Source organism: Anolis sagrei, chromosome 2, assembly GCF_037176765.1.
Source record: "Anolis sagrei isolate rAnoSag1 chromosome 2, rAnoSag1.mat, whole genome shotgun sequence".
NCBI classification, from domain to species: Eukaryota; Metazoa; Chordata; class Lepidosauria; order Squamata; family Dactyloidae; genus Anolis; species Anolis sagrei.
The window spans coordinates 57,816,027-57,829,623 of NC_090022.1; the positions used below are offsets into that span (position 1 = coordinate 57,816,027).

General features: G+C 36.8%; 1 protein-coding gene across 1 annotated transcript in view; it reads left to right on the forward strand.

Annotated features, from left to right (window-relative positions):
* Positions 1-13,597, forward strand: part of DNAH12 (dynein axonemal heavy chain 12) — a 110,342-nt gene that overhangs the window by 15,607 nt on the left and 81,138 nt on the right. The window contains exons 11-22 of the mRNA XM_060766097.2: positions 64-155; positions 2,809-2,987; positions 4,274-4,409; positions 6,363-6,488; positions 6,696-6,830; positions 7,717-7,910; positions 9,919-10,159; positions 10,648-10,833; positions 10,923-11,123; positions 11,237-11,431; positions 12,929-13,050; positions 13,164-13,446. Of these exons, the coding sequence (XP_060622080.2) occupies positions 64-155; positions 2,809-2,987; positions 4,274-4,409; positions 6,363-6,488; positions 6,696-6,830; positions 7,717-7,910; positions 9,919-10,159; positions 10,648-10,833; positions 10,923-11,123; positions 11,237-11,431; positions 12,929-13,050; positions 13,164-13,446 (2,090 nt within the window). The remainder of the gene's footprint in view (positions 1-63; positions 156-2,808; positions 2,988-4,273; positions 4,410-6,362; positions 6,489-6,695; positions 6,831-7,716; positions 7,911-9,918; positions 10,160-10,647; positions 10,834-10,922; positions 11,124-11,236; positions 11,432-12,928; positions 13,051-13,163; positions 13,447-13,597) is intronic.

Sequence of the window (13,597 nt, forward strand, 5' to 3'; positions counted from 1 at the left end):
TTTATGACAACCTTTGTAAGTATTTAACATGGGTAAATTTCTATTATGATTGTTGCCTTGCAGTAGAGAAGTATGGCTGGCTAGTAGATGGTGCTGCAGATGACCGAATAAATCAATTTGTGGAAGAAGAGCACAGCTTTGATGAATATGCAGAGGTAATTTTCAAGTATAATTTTCAAGTACAATCAGCGCTCCAAATTTGCTGTAGCAATTTCATGTATTGGGCTTGGTGTCAAGGACGCTGAGTCAATGACTCAACAGTGTAGACAGTCAGATAAAGAATCTCTTTAATCTTTAAAGCAACAGGGAATACTGAGACCAGTCCATGTTCAGTTCACAGCCAACTCACAAACAAATCCAAAAGCAGTCCAAGGTCATACACGGAAGGTTGTCCAAACACAGTAGCAGGCAAAACAAGTTGTCCAAGTATTCCGTATGAGGCCAAACCGCAGCTCATCAAAACTCCACGTAGCGTAATGCAGATCGAAAATTCCAAATTACTGGCTGACAGCATCCAACTATAACAATGGCTTCCAGCAAGGTTCTGTTCTCAGCATCCTCCCTTTATGCTTCTCTATAATCACTCAACAGCTGGTCCTCCTTCTGTTGAGCCAATCTCCTTGACTGTTGCAGCTGGATCGAGTCTACTCTCATCTGCAGCTAGGTAGCGTGCGTCAGTTCCTGGCCTCGCTCCTGAAGATCTTCATTCTGCTCTAACGTACTTGCTCTCTCAGATACCTGCTCCTGCATGACAGTACCATTTTCAGCAGGTTCAACTGTTCCCCTTCATAGGCTCTTCTTCAGGTACTGGGAGACAAAACCTTTCCTCCTCCTCCTTCTCCTGATCCATGGTTTTGACATGTGTTGACCAAATTTTAGCTTTGCCCATGGCTACTTATACTCCATGGGGAGAGTGGACAGGGCTATAGTCAAAGTGTTTCTTATAGAGATTTAGAAGGGTCTGCACTGCACTGTGCATGCGCAGACAAACCCATACTTGCAAATTTCACAGATTACCACGTAAAGAAACACAGTTACAGGTAAGCAACTAATTCATCTTTCACATGTGATATCTGTACTTTCTGTAGCTCCCTTGTCATAGGCACATTGTTACCTGTTGGGGTTAGAATAAATAAATCTTGAGTCTCCATAGTTATATGACGCCTGTTAAGATAGTTCCTCCCATGAGACTGATGCATCTGGATAGTTTTCAGATAGTGCCTGAGTAATTTTATATTGACTCAACAGTTGATTCTGACACAACTCTGGTTGATTTGCTGAACAAAGATAGGTTCAGGGCAGTGAAAACATTTTTTTCTTGTGAATCCTTTCCCACTAAGTGGATCCAGAAGATCCCTTGAGTCCCACTGCGATCATCTGTGATGACAGTAGCTGGAATGATGAAAACCTGGAGCAAGACTAATAGAACACAGGCTGGAGCTCATGGAAAGGCTTACTCTGTGCAGTGTAGAAAGCATATATTCTTTTTTGACATGACTACATCTGCAGAAAACCATCCAGAAGAAATTACGTTACACTCACAACTGCGGAACACACACTACTTAATATCTTAGTCGGAACAATTTCCATGGCTCTTTGCGGGTAAAACCACCCAGCTCTAACCTGGTTTGGATTCTGTAGTTTTTGCTCGAAATGTAACAGTGCTTAGCACTGAAGAGTGAAGAGTGCCTCAGAGTGGGCAGTAGTAGCAAACAGGGTTAGATAGTTTGAGTGACCTGAAGAGTATATCAGTAGAAAAATGGCATTGTGCCCACTGATGAGGTAGAGACTTAGGTATATCCCGTATGTGGTGGATTGCGCCTTCAGCCTTCCCAAGAATGAGAGGTTTATACCTTCTGTGAATAGCTATTATAGAAAAACTAGAATATGTATCAACCTGGGATATAATGAAAAATAAACCACAGGAACCTACCTTGTGCTATCTCTATTGGTCTATACTGTTTCTTGTCTAATTAACAAATCTATAAAAATTGAAGGGAAAGTCAGGAGACAACTATATTTTTAAAGGTTTAGAATTTTGATAGAAATATTTCCTTTTAATCAGCTTGGCATGAGGAGATTAAGTCATGTAGTAAATTGCTCCTTTAGCTTTCCTAAAATGACTTTCACGGTAGATTTTCCATAGTTAGCTAAATTTAATTACATACAGCTGCTAATTAATCAGTCACATTCAGTTGAAACACAGAATATTCTTCATAGTGTCTTCTCAAAATAAAGTGCACACACAAATCGGTTTTAAATTATGGTACTGGACTTTTGTCTTTTCTTTTTTTATAAGCTACATGTCTGTCAGTGGTGACTAACTTTGTTTCCAATATTTGGGAATTAAATTATTGTTAAACTATTCTATAGGTGATAGTTACTCTAAAGCTCTTCCTTTAAAACGATAGCTGATTATTGTATGAGCAGTTAATGCTTAAATATGCATATGATGATAATTTTGAATCGCTTTTTCCTTTTAAACTATTTTTTAATCAGTCTATTTACTAAATCCAAAGTGATAATTCATGTCATAGCAGGGAGGAGCATCTTTTATTTTTCCTCTTACTGGCATGGAAGAAGTCTGCTAGTAAGATGGTTTATCTTAACCATTGTTTGATCTTGAATTTGAAAAATGGTGTGTTTATTTTGTTAAGGTAACTTCTGAATGAATAAGCAAAACTTTAAATAAATTAAATCATATACATATAAATAATTTAAATAATTCTGTTTACAATTAATATTCATTGAGTTCAATGGGACTTATTTCCATTATAACTCACATTAAGAAATATAATTTCTTTGAAGTTTATAGATGAATTCTTCAGTCTTTCAAAAGAAATAATGAACTTGCCAATGGTAGCTCATTTCCCCATGGTGCGTTTAGACTGTGAAGATCTCAAGCAAGGGTTGAGTGACAAAGCAAAGAGCTTTGCTTATCAACTATTGAATATATTAGCACAAAATCACAAAAGAGAAAATGAATCGTGAGTACATTTATTTCTATGAATAATTTTTTTCTTTAAAAAGAATATCCATGTTACTTTAGTATTGCACAATGACAGCCTGGATCAGAACTTCTGTGTAATGGTCCACACAGAATGGGAATTGATGTTTGGCTATTGAATGCTGTTAACAGTGGTAATCTGAAGTCTGGCAATAAAACTAGGTTTGTCCATGTACTGAAGTGTGTCAAAGGCTGTAGTACCAGATTCTAGCTTAAAAGTACACCATGGTACAGACTATGGACGTCATCACATTTACCACCAAAACCACCACGGATCAGGGAGAAGAATTTGCTGCCCGGCTTCCCTCGTTGATCCCAGTGTAACACAGTAAGTCTCATGTGTTGCTGTGGTGGCAGCATAAGTTGTTCCTCTTTGTGACTGAGCCCTGCTAAAAGTTGTTGCAAGTTCGTTTTCATGTGACACACCTACACATTGCAGTGAGAGCCAGCGGGCTCCATAGCAAAACTAAAAAGGAACCGGTGTATGTCACCATAATTTACCCCCATCTGATGATGTCATATGCAAAAAGTTTTTGAGAAAGAAGACATTGGGAAAGGGAGGAGAGAAAGTTGTAAAAATGGGGAAGGGATCTGGTGGCTTCCACATAGGCTGCAACTCAAACTATTTCTGATATTTGGACATGCTAGTTGGGAGTTGCGTGAATTTCAGTTCTAAATTTGTGAGTGCTAAGTCATGCATCTCTCATGCAAATAGAGACAAAGTTGCTTGTAGTTCTTAAAACCACATACTACAGATAATAATAGGGCTCCTGGGCCCTAGAATCTCAGTGGAATTGATGGAGGGCTCTTAAGAAAAACTGGAGTGGAGATGCATAGCTTTGTCAAGCGTTTCCTCCATTGCAAGTCCTACTCAGTTATGGGTTGCATTACCTTTAGGTTAAATGTATAGCTTGGGGCTGCTATTACATCTAGTCCAACAGTCCCTATAGTTGTTTTGTTCTGGAATGTATGATACATTGCACTTTTGCACTGAATTAAATTGTACTTTGTGTATATTATAAGCGGCTGTATTGTATGACAACAGGAAAACTCTCTGGATAGCAATATAGAAATTTGGAAACAAATATTAGATTTTAGCTTCAGAGAATAATCTATATATGGATACTTTCTATATGCATCATTTTAGGAAGGAATTATGATAGAAGTTACATCGCTTACTTTTCAGCAGACATATAAGAGTGCATTATAAGCTGCTTACAATTGACATATATCAATCAGTCAATCAAATCATTTCTTTATTTTTAGGATATGTGATGAATTTGAAGCCATTAAAGTTCGAGCATTGAAAGTTCCTCAGACAACAGAAGAAATGATGGAAAGTATTGCCTGTATAGACAAAGCTAAAACCATAGGCATCCAGCAGCTATATGAAAGAATCAAGGTAGAAATTGTTTTGCATTTGCTATTTAAAAAATTAACAAATGAGAAATAGAATGGTGCTTTAAATTCAGCTGACTTAGAATGCTATAGCTGTATTTTTAACAGACCACATGTCAAATTAATTAACATCCAGCCTTTGTTATTTTTCCAGACATATGTAGTATAACATCATAAATGAGTTTCAGTTTGCTCTCACCTAAAAAAAAAAAAAAATCTCGACTATTCTTCACTGTACAGGTGTGTTAGCTAAAGTGCCTATTGTGTGGCATGTAGTATTTTCATATAGCTAGAACGTATTCTTGTAGTTTTCCTTTATACAAGAGTGGACTTGAAACTCTGTATTAGCACTTTTGTTCATCATTTGTTCACTTCCCTCTACTGTCGCAGTTCTTCTTTCCAGCTCTTTTTCTGTGCTTCTTCTTGCCTTCCATTTTTTCACAAGTACACTTGCCTTGAAACTTTTGCATATAACTTATTGATGTGGAGTCATCCATGTTTACAACTGAGGATTTCATCTGAAGTATTCTATGTTTAGTGCTTGAGTTTAACTTTGTTTCATGTACCTTGTGTCAAATATATAGGACCGCACTATCAATAATCCTATGTAAGTTTGTAGAAATATTGAAAAAGTCAATAGGACTGCAATCTGGGCTTATTATTCCTGTTTAATTGGAACTGCAAAGATCCTAATGACCTGATTGGAGTCATCATATTGGAGTAACAGTTTGATGAACCTAGGTATCAAAGGAGGAATGAATGTAGTAGCACCTTTAGATAATCATAGTCAATTAAAATAGACAATACTGATTGAGTTGAATCAATGATCTGAGTTAGATTATTATCACACAATGCTGTTAGACCATTATAGAGATGACTCAATCCTCTTTGGCCTCACCTTAATTTTTTTTATTTAGTATATTTATACCTCGCCTTTCACACTCCTATCACACCCCAAAAGAGTCTCAGAGCAGCCTTACATACAAATAAAATAAACAAATACATTAAAAACCAAAAGGTTAAAAACATCAAACATTAAAACCAATCATTAAAACCATGCAGTCCAAAAATACCTTATCACATGATGATGGGTTAGAAGGCACGATCATCAAGTTTGCAGACGACACTATCATCAAGTTTGCGGACAACACCAAATTAGGATGGTTAGCCAATACTCCAGAAGACAGGAGCAAAATTCAAAATGATCTTAACAGATTAGAGAGATGGGCCAAAACTAACAAAATGAAGTTCAGTGGGGTCAAATGCAAGTTACTCTGCTTAGGCAGAAAAAATGAAATGCAACGATACAGAATGGTGGCCTCCTGGCTCAACAGCAGTACATGTGAAAAAGATCTTGGAATTCTCGTTGACAACAGGTTAAATATGAGCCAACAATGTGATGCTGCAGCTAAAAAAGCCAATGGGATTTTGGCCTGCATAAATAGGAGTGTAGTGTCTAGATCCAGGGAAGTCATGCTACCCTCTGTTCTGACTACACCTGGAATACTGCGTCCAATTTTGGGCACCACAATTGAAGAGCAATATTGACAAGCTGGAATGTGTCCAGAGGAGGGTGACTAAAATGATCAAGGGTCTGGAGAGCAATCCCTATGAGGAGCAGCTTAAAGAGCTGGGCAGAAGAGAAGACTGAGAGGAGATATGATAGCCATGTATAAATATGTGAGGGGAAGTCATAGGGAAGAGGGAGCAAGCTTGTTTTCTGTTGCCCTGGAGACTAGGACACGGAGCAATGGCTTCAAACTACAGGAAAGGAAATTCCACCTGAACATTAGGAAGAACAGACATAAGGTAGACTATTAAGATTTCTCCAGAGATAATCCTAATAGGAAATACCAGTGATATCAGAACAGGTTGCAAAAACAGGCACTTCTGTTTTTATTGGTGCCAGTTTCCCATTTGTTTAAAATAGAAATAAACAATTTCATTTATTTTATAGGAATGCCGACGGCGAATGAATTATCTCCTTGATGTGTATTTCTTTGATGGAGAAGATTTGACTCTTAATGCAACTGTTTTATTATGGCCTCAAAATATTAATCCTATCTTCGATGAAAATGATGATGTAAATATATTTATTATGTTTTTCACTCTATAAAAATGCTTGAATCACAGAAGTAGAATGATTTATGTTAATTTTGAAGCCTTTTGGTGAAATTTAACATCAGTATCTAATAGAAAATGTATATGATGCATTTGTTTGGATTCACTGTGCAGTTACTCTCTATATCCTTCTTAGCTGACAACTGTGATTAACTTCTTTTCCTAATAGATCATTGAGCAATCTAAACGTAAAAGTGAAAGTGAATTATTGGCCAAACGTGAGAAATTGATACTGGAAATAGAAAGGCAGACTCGGCGTATGCAGGAGTTCACAGAATACGCTGATTTGGATCGCATGCAACAGGTCTGTGGTAGCTGCTAGAACTTTCCACAATAAATATATACATTTTAAATGACTAGGAATCCATAAAGTTGGCAAAAATAGAAAATAAATGAAATTTTACACAATACTAAACTGATTATAGTAAGCACTTTATTGTTGCCAATGATGCTATAATAGTGCCTTAATGGGCTTATGACTCTAGCACAGTTGCATGGCATGCAAGAATTACAATTGTTGTAGATCCATATCTGGAGGAAGAATTGCACTGGCAAAATATTGTGATTTATTTGCTTGGTTTTTTTCTATCCCGAAGAAAGAGAGATTTGAGATAGATTAGAGATCAATTATAGCCAAATTCATTTATACTGATTCATTCCACTTCTTCATGAAATGATGGTAACTAGATTTCTAAGCTGCAGCAAACTTTCTTGAGCAGCAGCCTTCTTTCTTAATTTCCTCTAAATAACAGATTGTGAGGCCATGTTGTTTCCTTAGTCTAAGGTGTCCATCAGTCATGTTCTCTTTCTATCCAACATCAAGTAAATTAGTGAAACCGGAATATCTTTGTATATGTACATATTTCCAAAACTTCATGGCCCCTTATGAATCCACTTGTCACTGCACTTTTGTCAGGAGGCCTAGCTTTGAAGGATGAGTGTGCTTCTTGGAAAGCTGCTAGTGTGAAATATTCAGTATTATCAACATTTAGATCCTAAGACCTTATAGAGGGCCTTAGTTAAGTTTTAGTTACAAACCATATATCTTTGTAGCTTACACAGTGAGAGACTCGCCTTGCCTTTATTTTTAATTGTGTGCTTATGTTTTTAAATGATAGTGATTAGTAGTTTTATGAGTTAATACACAATTAACCCTACATTTTTATAAAGGAAATTAAATCTGTTTTCAGTATGTCACAGACATGAGGACATTGCAGAAACGCTTACAAGATGCTGACGAGGCTGTTGCCTTTATTAATAAAGAAGAGAAGCTTTTAAATTGGGAACTGACAGAATACCCAGATTTGGAAACCTTAAAAGTTAACATTGAACCCTATCAAAAACTTTTTGTTTTTATACTGAAATGGCAACGTACTGAAAAACGGTAATGAAACACACAACTGTTTAAATGAAAGAGTGATTGAAATATATAGAGTGCACCTATTTGTTAAAACAATTAGTCTTTTTCTTCTTTGTTATTTAGCATTAAAGCTTTGCTGCTGAAGTTTTTTATTCTGCCACAATTTAAAATTCAGACTGTAGTTTGGGATATGTTGATAAACAACTTTTTTGGTGTAACTTAGGCACATTTTTTGTATTTAAATTGTGACAAGCAAGAAAATGATAGTACAAGGGTTATCTGGAAAGTAACATTACAAGGCACATAGCTCTCATGGGGAATTTTCTCGGTGGAAGTTAGTATCACTGCTCTGTAGCAGGAAACCAGCGGAAGCGAACGAGCAGTCTCAGTCATCAGTAGCTCATGTACTGATGTTGTGGTGAATGTTAGAGATGAGCATCCTCATACCATTTCCCTCCAAGTGCGAAGTTCATGCTGTAATATGCTACCTAAATGCTAAGGGCATGAACACCACTGCGATTCATCATGAAATCGTTTCAGTTTATGGAGAGGACATAATGTCAAGACAGCATGTGACAAAATGTGACAAAATGGGTATGGAATATATTGTGAGACCATGAAGAAACTTCACAGAGCCCTCCAAAAGAAATGTCATGGGATGCTGAATCTGTCTCCTTCATGACAGTGTGCATTCGCACACCGCTCATGCAATGCAAGAGTTGTTGACTTCATTTGGTTGGGATGTTTTAAGCCACCCTTCTCACAGCCCCAATCTCGCACCCAGTGACTATCATCTGTTCACTCAGTTGAAAGGAGCTCCCGGTGGCACAGTGGGTTAAACCCTTGTGCTAGCAGGACTGAAGACAGACAGGTCGCAGGTTCGAGTCCAGGGAGAGCGCGGATGAGCTCCCTCAGTCAGATCCGGCTCCCCATGCGGGGACATGAGAGAAGCCTCCCACAAGGATGGTAAAACATCAAAAACATCAGGGTGTCCCCTGGGCAACATCCTTGCAGATGGCCAATTCTCTCACACCAGAAGCTACTTGCAGTTTCTCAAATCGCTCCTGACATGAAAAAAAAAATTAAGTTGAAGGAACACCTTGGTGAAAAACACTTTTCTGATGACGATGAGGTGAAAATCTAAGTGACAAACTGGCTGAAAAAGGTGGAGGGAATCTTCCATGACACAGGCATCAAAAACTCATCCCATAGATGACAAAATGTATTGAACCGAAAGGTGATTATTTGGGGAAAAAATAATGCAATACCTATGCTGCAGTCCGGGTAAGATTTATTTAAAAATATTAATTCTTTGTATTTTTAAAAAATATTGTAACCTTACTTTCTGGATAACCCCCCTACTTAGCCATGAAGTTTTAGAATTACCTAGTTCAGAGTGTGTTGTCTTTGCAGCTGTTTGTTTATTGTAGATAATTATTTTTGTTACATAAATTACAAAAGGATAAAGGTGAAGATTTTGATCGCTTGCTCATATAGGCTGTGACTAAAGGATGTTCCCTGTATGTCTGTATAAATGGGGACCATACTGTTTCTTATTAGTATGCACAGATTTTTAAAGGATGAAGAGGGACAAGCTACCTCTCCACATTCCTTTCTGAAGCCAGCCCTGGCATAGTGTGGCAATCAATTGTCTTCTGTTCATCTGAAATTAGAATTCATGCGTATTGACACCATTTTAAGTGCCAGAGAAGGCCTAAGACTTCATAAAACTACTGTGCCCATGATTCCATAGCATTGTGCCGTTTATAATGGTGTGAAACCGCATTCATTCTACAGGATAAATGCACCGTCAGTATTGCTAGTTTGTTCAGAAAATTGTGATAGAGTGTTTTGTTTTTTTTAAAAAAAACAATATTAGATTCATTTTGCACAATATGAAAACTTACTGCTGTTTATTTTGTTTGTTTAGCCATTTTGCGGAAATACTTCAAAATTATTTTTAATATCTGTGTTAAAATTGTAATGATTTGTTAAAGTTTTTTAAAATTAATTTTAGCATTTGTTTTTTAAGATGGATGGATGGTGCTTTTTCAGACCTCAATGGGGAAAAGATGGAAACTGAGGTAGATGAGTTTTTTCGGGAAATTTATAAGACACTCAGGTTTTTTCAACAAAAGCTTAAAAAAGCTGAAATGGAAAGGAAAAAATCAATGCGCAGAGCAGTTGTAGAAGAGAGAGTGGATGAAGAAAAGAAAGAGAATCCAACTATTTCAATGTGTTCTGCAATAATGGAGCAGATAAAAGATTTCAAAGTAAGTGGTTATTTATAATGTGGATTTATAATAATTTAAGTATCTGTATTAGAAAATTGTTTACATTATTATGAACTTTATTTAAATCTCGCCTTTCTCTCCATGGGGACTCAAGGCAGCTAACAATCCCACACTAGGCAAGTTTAACAAAAGTTAAACAATTATATAAATAGTAATGGTTTACTAAAAACAGAAATAAAATACAAGAAACACACTTCAAATGGCCTTTAAAACTCATATTTCCTCCCCCAATTTCACTCATAAAAACATCTGAGCAATATCACAAATATTAAAACAGTAAGTTACATATGGACATTTTTAACAGATGTTGTCTTGTTTTAAAAATATTATGTCATCACATTCATATTACTAAATAAAATTATATCTTAGAAGCTCTTTAGGCAATAAATAGTTTATCAATGAATGAAGCCTATTTTTCAAAATATGTTAATTTCATTTATGAAATATGTTTTAATTTTTTAAATTAGGAAAATATCCCTTTGGTGACAATTCTCTGTAACCCAGGAATAAGGGCTCGCCATTGGAAACAGATGTCAGAAATTGTTGGGTATGATTTAACTCCAGATTCTGGAACTACTTTACGGAAAGTTTTAAAACAAAATCTTACCCCATACTTAGAGCAATTTGAAACCATAAGTATGGGAGCAAGCAAGGTAAGAACAAACACTAGCTGTCCCATCCTGGTCCCGCAGAATCTATATGACTCTGTTGAAACAATATTTTTTCCCTCACTGTGCTTCAGGAATTCTCATTAGAAAAAGCAATGCACACCATGATGGAGACCTGGGAGTCAATTTCCTTCCAAATAAGCTTATATCGTGAGACTGGAGTGAATATTCTGTGTGCAGTTGATGAAATTCAGACCATTCTTGATGACCAGATTGTAAAAACACAGACAATGAAGGGTTCTCCTTTTATCAAGCCATTTGAAAAACAAATCACGGTATTTGTAAACATTGCTTTGTAGATCAATTTATCATTTCAGTTTAAGGTGTATTTGAATCTACATATGTAATGAATATTAAATATAAGTGTATATTTATTGTATAATTTAAGGAATGGGAAGAACGCTTGATTAGAATTCAGGACACTATTGATGAATGGTTGAAAGTGCAGGCTCAGTGGCTCTACTTGGAACCCATATTTTCTTCTGAGGACATTATGCAACAAATGCCAGAGGAGGGACGTCAGTTCCAGACTGTTGATAGATACTGGAAAGATATTATGAGATACTGTTCTAAGGACCCCAAGGTAAAATACTAAAGATTATTTTACAGTTCTACAGCAGATGAGGGGGCACACCAGAGATTTTGAATTTTCCTGTTTTCTTTTACAATAGTTCTTCATCCCCCTTCCCCCTCAAAGCCATTCCTGGAGGAATTAGGAAAGATACTTTCCCCTGCATTATGAAATAGTGATCAGAATTAAAATCAGGAAAGTTCAAAATCTCCTTTCCTATAATTTGAACCCATTGCTCCAAGTCCTAGTCTCCAGGACAGTAGAAAACAAGCCTGCTCTCACTTCCTTGATGTCATAAGGAAGAGGGAGCAGACTTGTTTTCTGCTGCCTTAGGGACTCAGCAATGGGTTCATGTGACAGGAAAGGAGATTCCACGTGAATATTAGGAAGAACTTCCTGACTTTAAGAGCGGCACAGCAGCTGAACTTTCTGCTTCTGAGTGTGGTGGAGGCTCCTTTGGAGGCTTTTGAACAGAGGTTGGATGGCCAACTGTCGGGGATTATTTGTGCTTTTCCTTTATGGCAGGGAATTGGACTGGATAGCCATGTGGTCTCTTCCAACTTACACATTGTTGAAAGCCTTAATTCCATACCTCTCACAGCTCTTTGTGTCCTAGCCATATTTAAATATTCAGAAAATGCATGCTTTGGAGAGTTGTAATGTGCTCAATACTGAAAGTTAGTTTAAAACAGTATTGAATATGTAGAAAAATCTCAAAATATAATTGAAAATTATTTTCAAAGTATCTATAACATTTGTAATTACATGTGCTTTGTGAACTGTAATTTTGATTTACTTACTAGAAATTAAAGCATAACAGTATATGTGTATCAATGCAAAGAATTCCGTTATATTACTTCATGACAGCTGTGGTTCAAGATGTGTGGAAGCAAGTTTTGACAGTAGTTCTAGAAACACGTGGATCACATGTTTTATATTTCATTTATAATAGCTGGCATCCTCAAATTGCGGCCCTCCAGCTGTTTGGGCTTTTAGTTCTCAAAATTCCTAACAATATAACAAGCTTGTTAGGGCTTCTAGGAGTTGGGGGCCAAATCAGTTGGATGACCACAGTTTGAGGATGCCTGTATAATAGCAAAATGTAGTATCATACGAACACAGCAATCTGCTTCCAAACATGTGAAGCAAATGATATATATTTGAAGACAAACTGGTTTCCCTGCGTGGTATGCCTGTGAATCACACATTTGGTATTCCCTGCGCTCGCACAGGCCAGCATCGGACACTCACGAGCTAACTCACTGACAGTTAGAGTAGCCCCGCCCCTTTCTTTCCACTCAATAAATAGCCCTGCCGTGTTTTGCTGTGTGAAAAACATGGTGAAACTTGCAGTTTTGCAACAAAATAAAATTATAAACTACTGCTAGATAGAGGGCTTTTCAATTTCTTACATTATAGTTTCTTCTTACTGGAACTTTATTCTTGTGTTGTAATTGGTTTACATACAGAGACTTTTATTACTGTAAGTTTCCCTACTGTTTTTTTTAGGTTCTTGCTGCTACTTCGTTGACAGGCTTATTGGAAAAGCTTCAAAACTGTAATGAACTTTTAGACAAAATAATGAAAGGATTGAATGCATACCTTGAAAAGAAAAGGCTCTTCTTTCCCCGGTATGCTTTGTGTTGCTTTTGATTAAACTAAAATAATTAATATGTTGGTTGCAAAGCAGAAAAACAAGATTATACTAACAGTGCATTTCTCTTTTCTTTAAAATGTATTTCAGATTTTTCTTCTTGTCTAATGATGAAATGTTAGAAATCCTTTCAGAGACTAAAGACCCTCTGAGAGTTCAGCCTCATTTGAAAAAGTGTTTTGAGGGCATTGCCAAGCTGGAATTTCTTTCCAATCTGGACATTAAGGCAATGTACAGTACCGAGGGGGAACGTGTGGAACTTATTTCAACAATTTCGACTTCTGAAGCCCGAGGAGCTGTAGAAAAATGGCTGATTCAAGTAGAAGACTTGATGCTGAAGAGTATACATGATGTCATTACAAGATCAAGAATGGTATGCTTTCAATACATTTTGCTGAATTGCTTGCAGGTGAAGTCTCTTGGGGAGAAAAAAAAGAAGAATGACTAAATCTGACCAGTGAAGTTTTCTCAGCAATAGGGAAGGGGATATTCCTTTACTCACGGGTCACTCCCACTGTTTATCC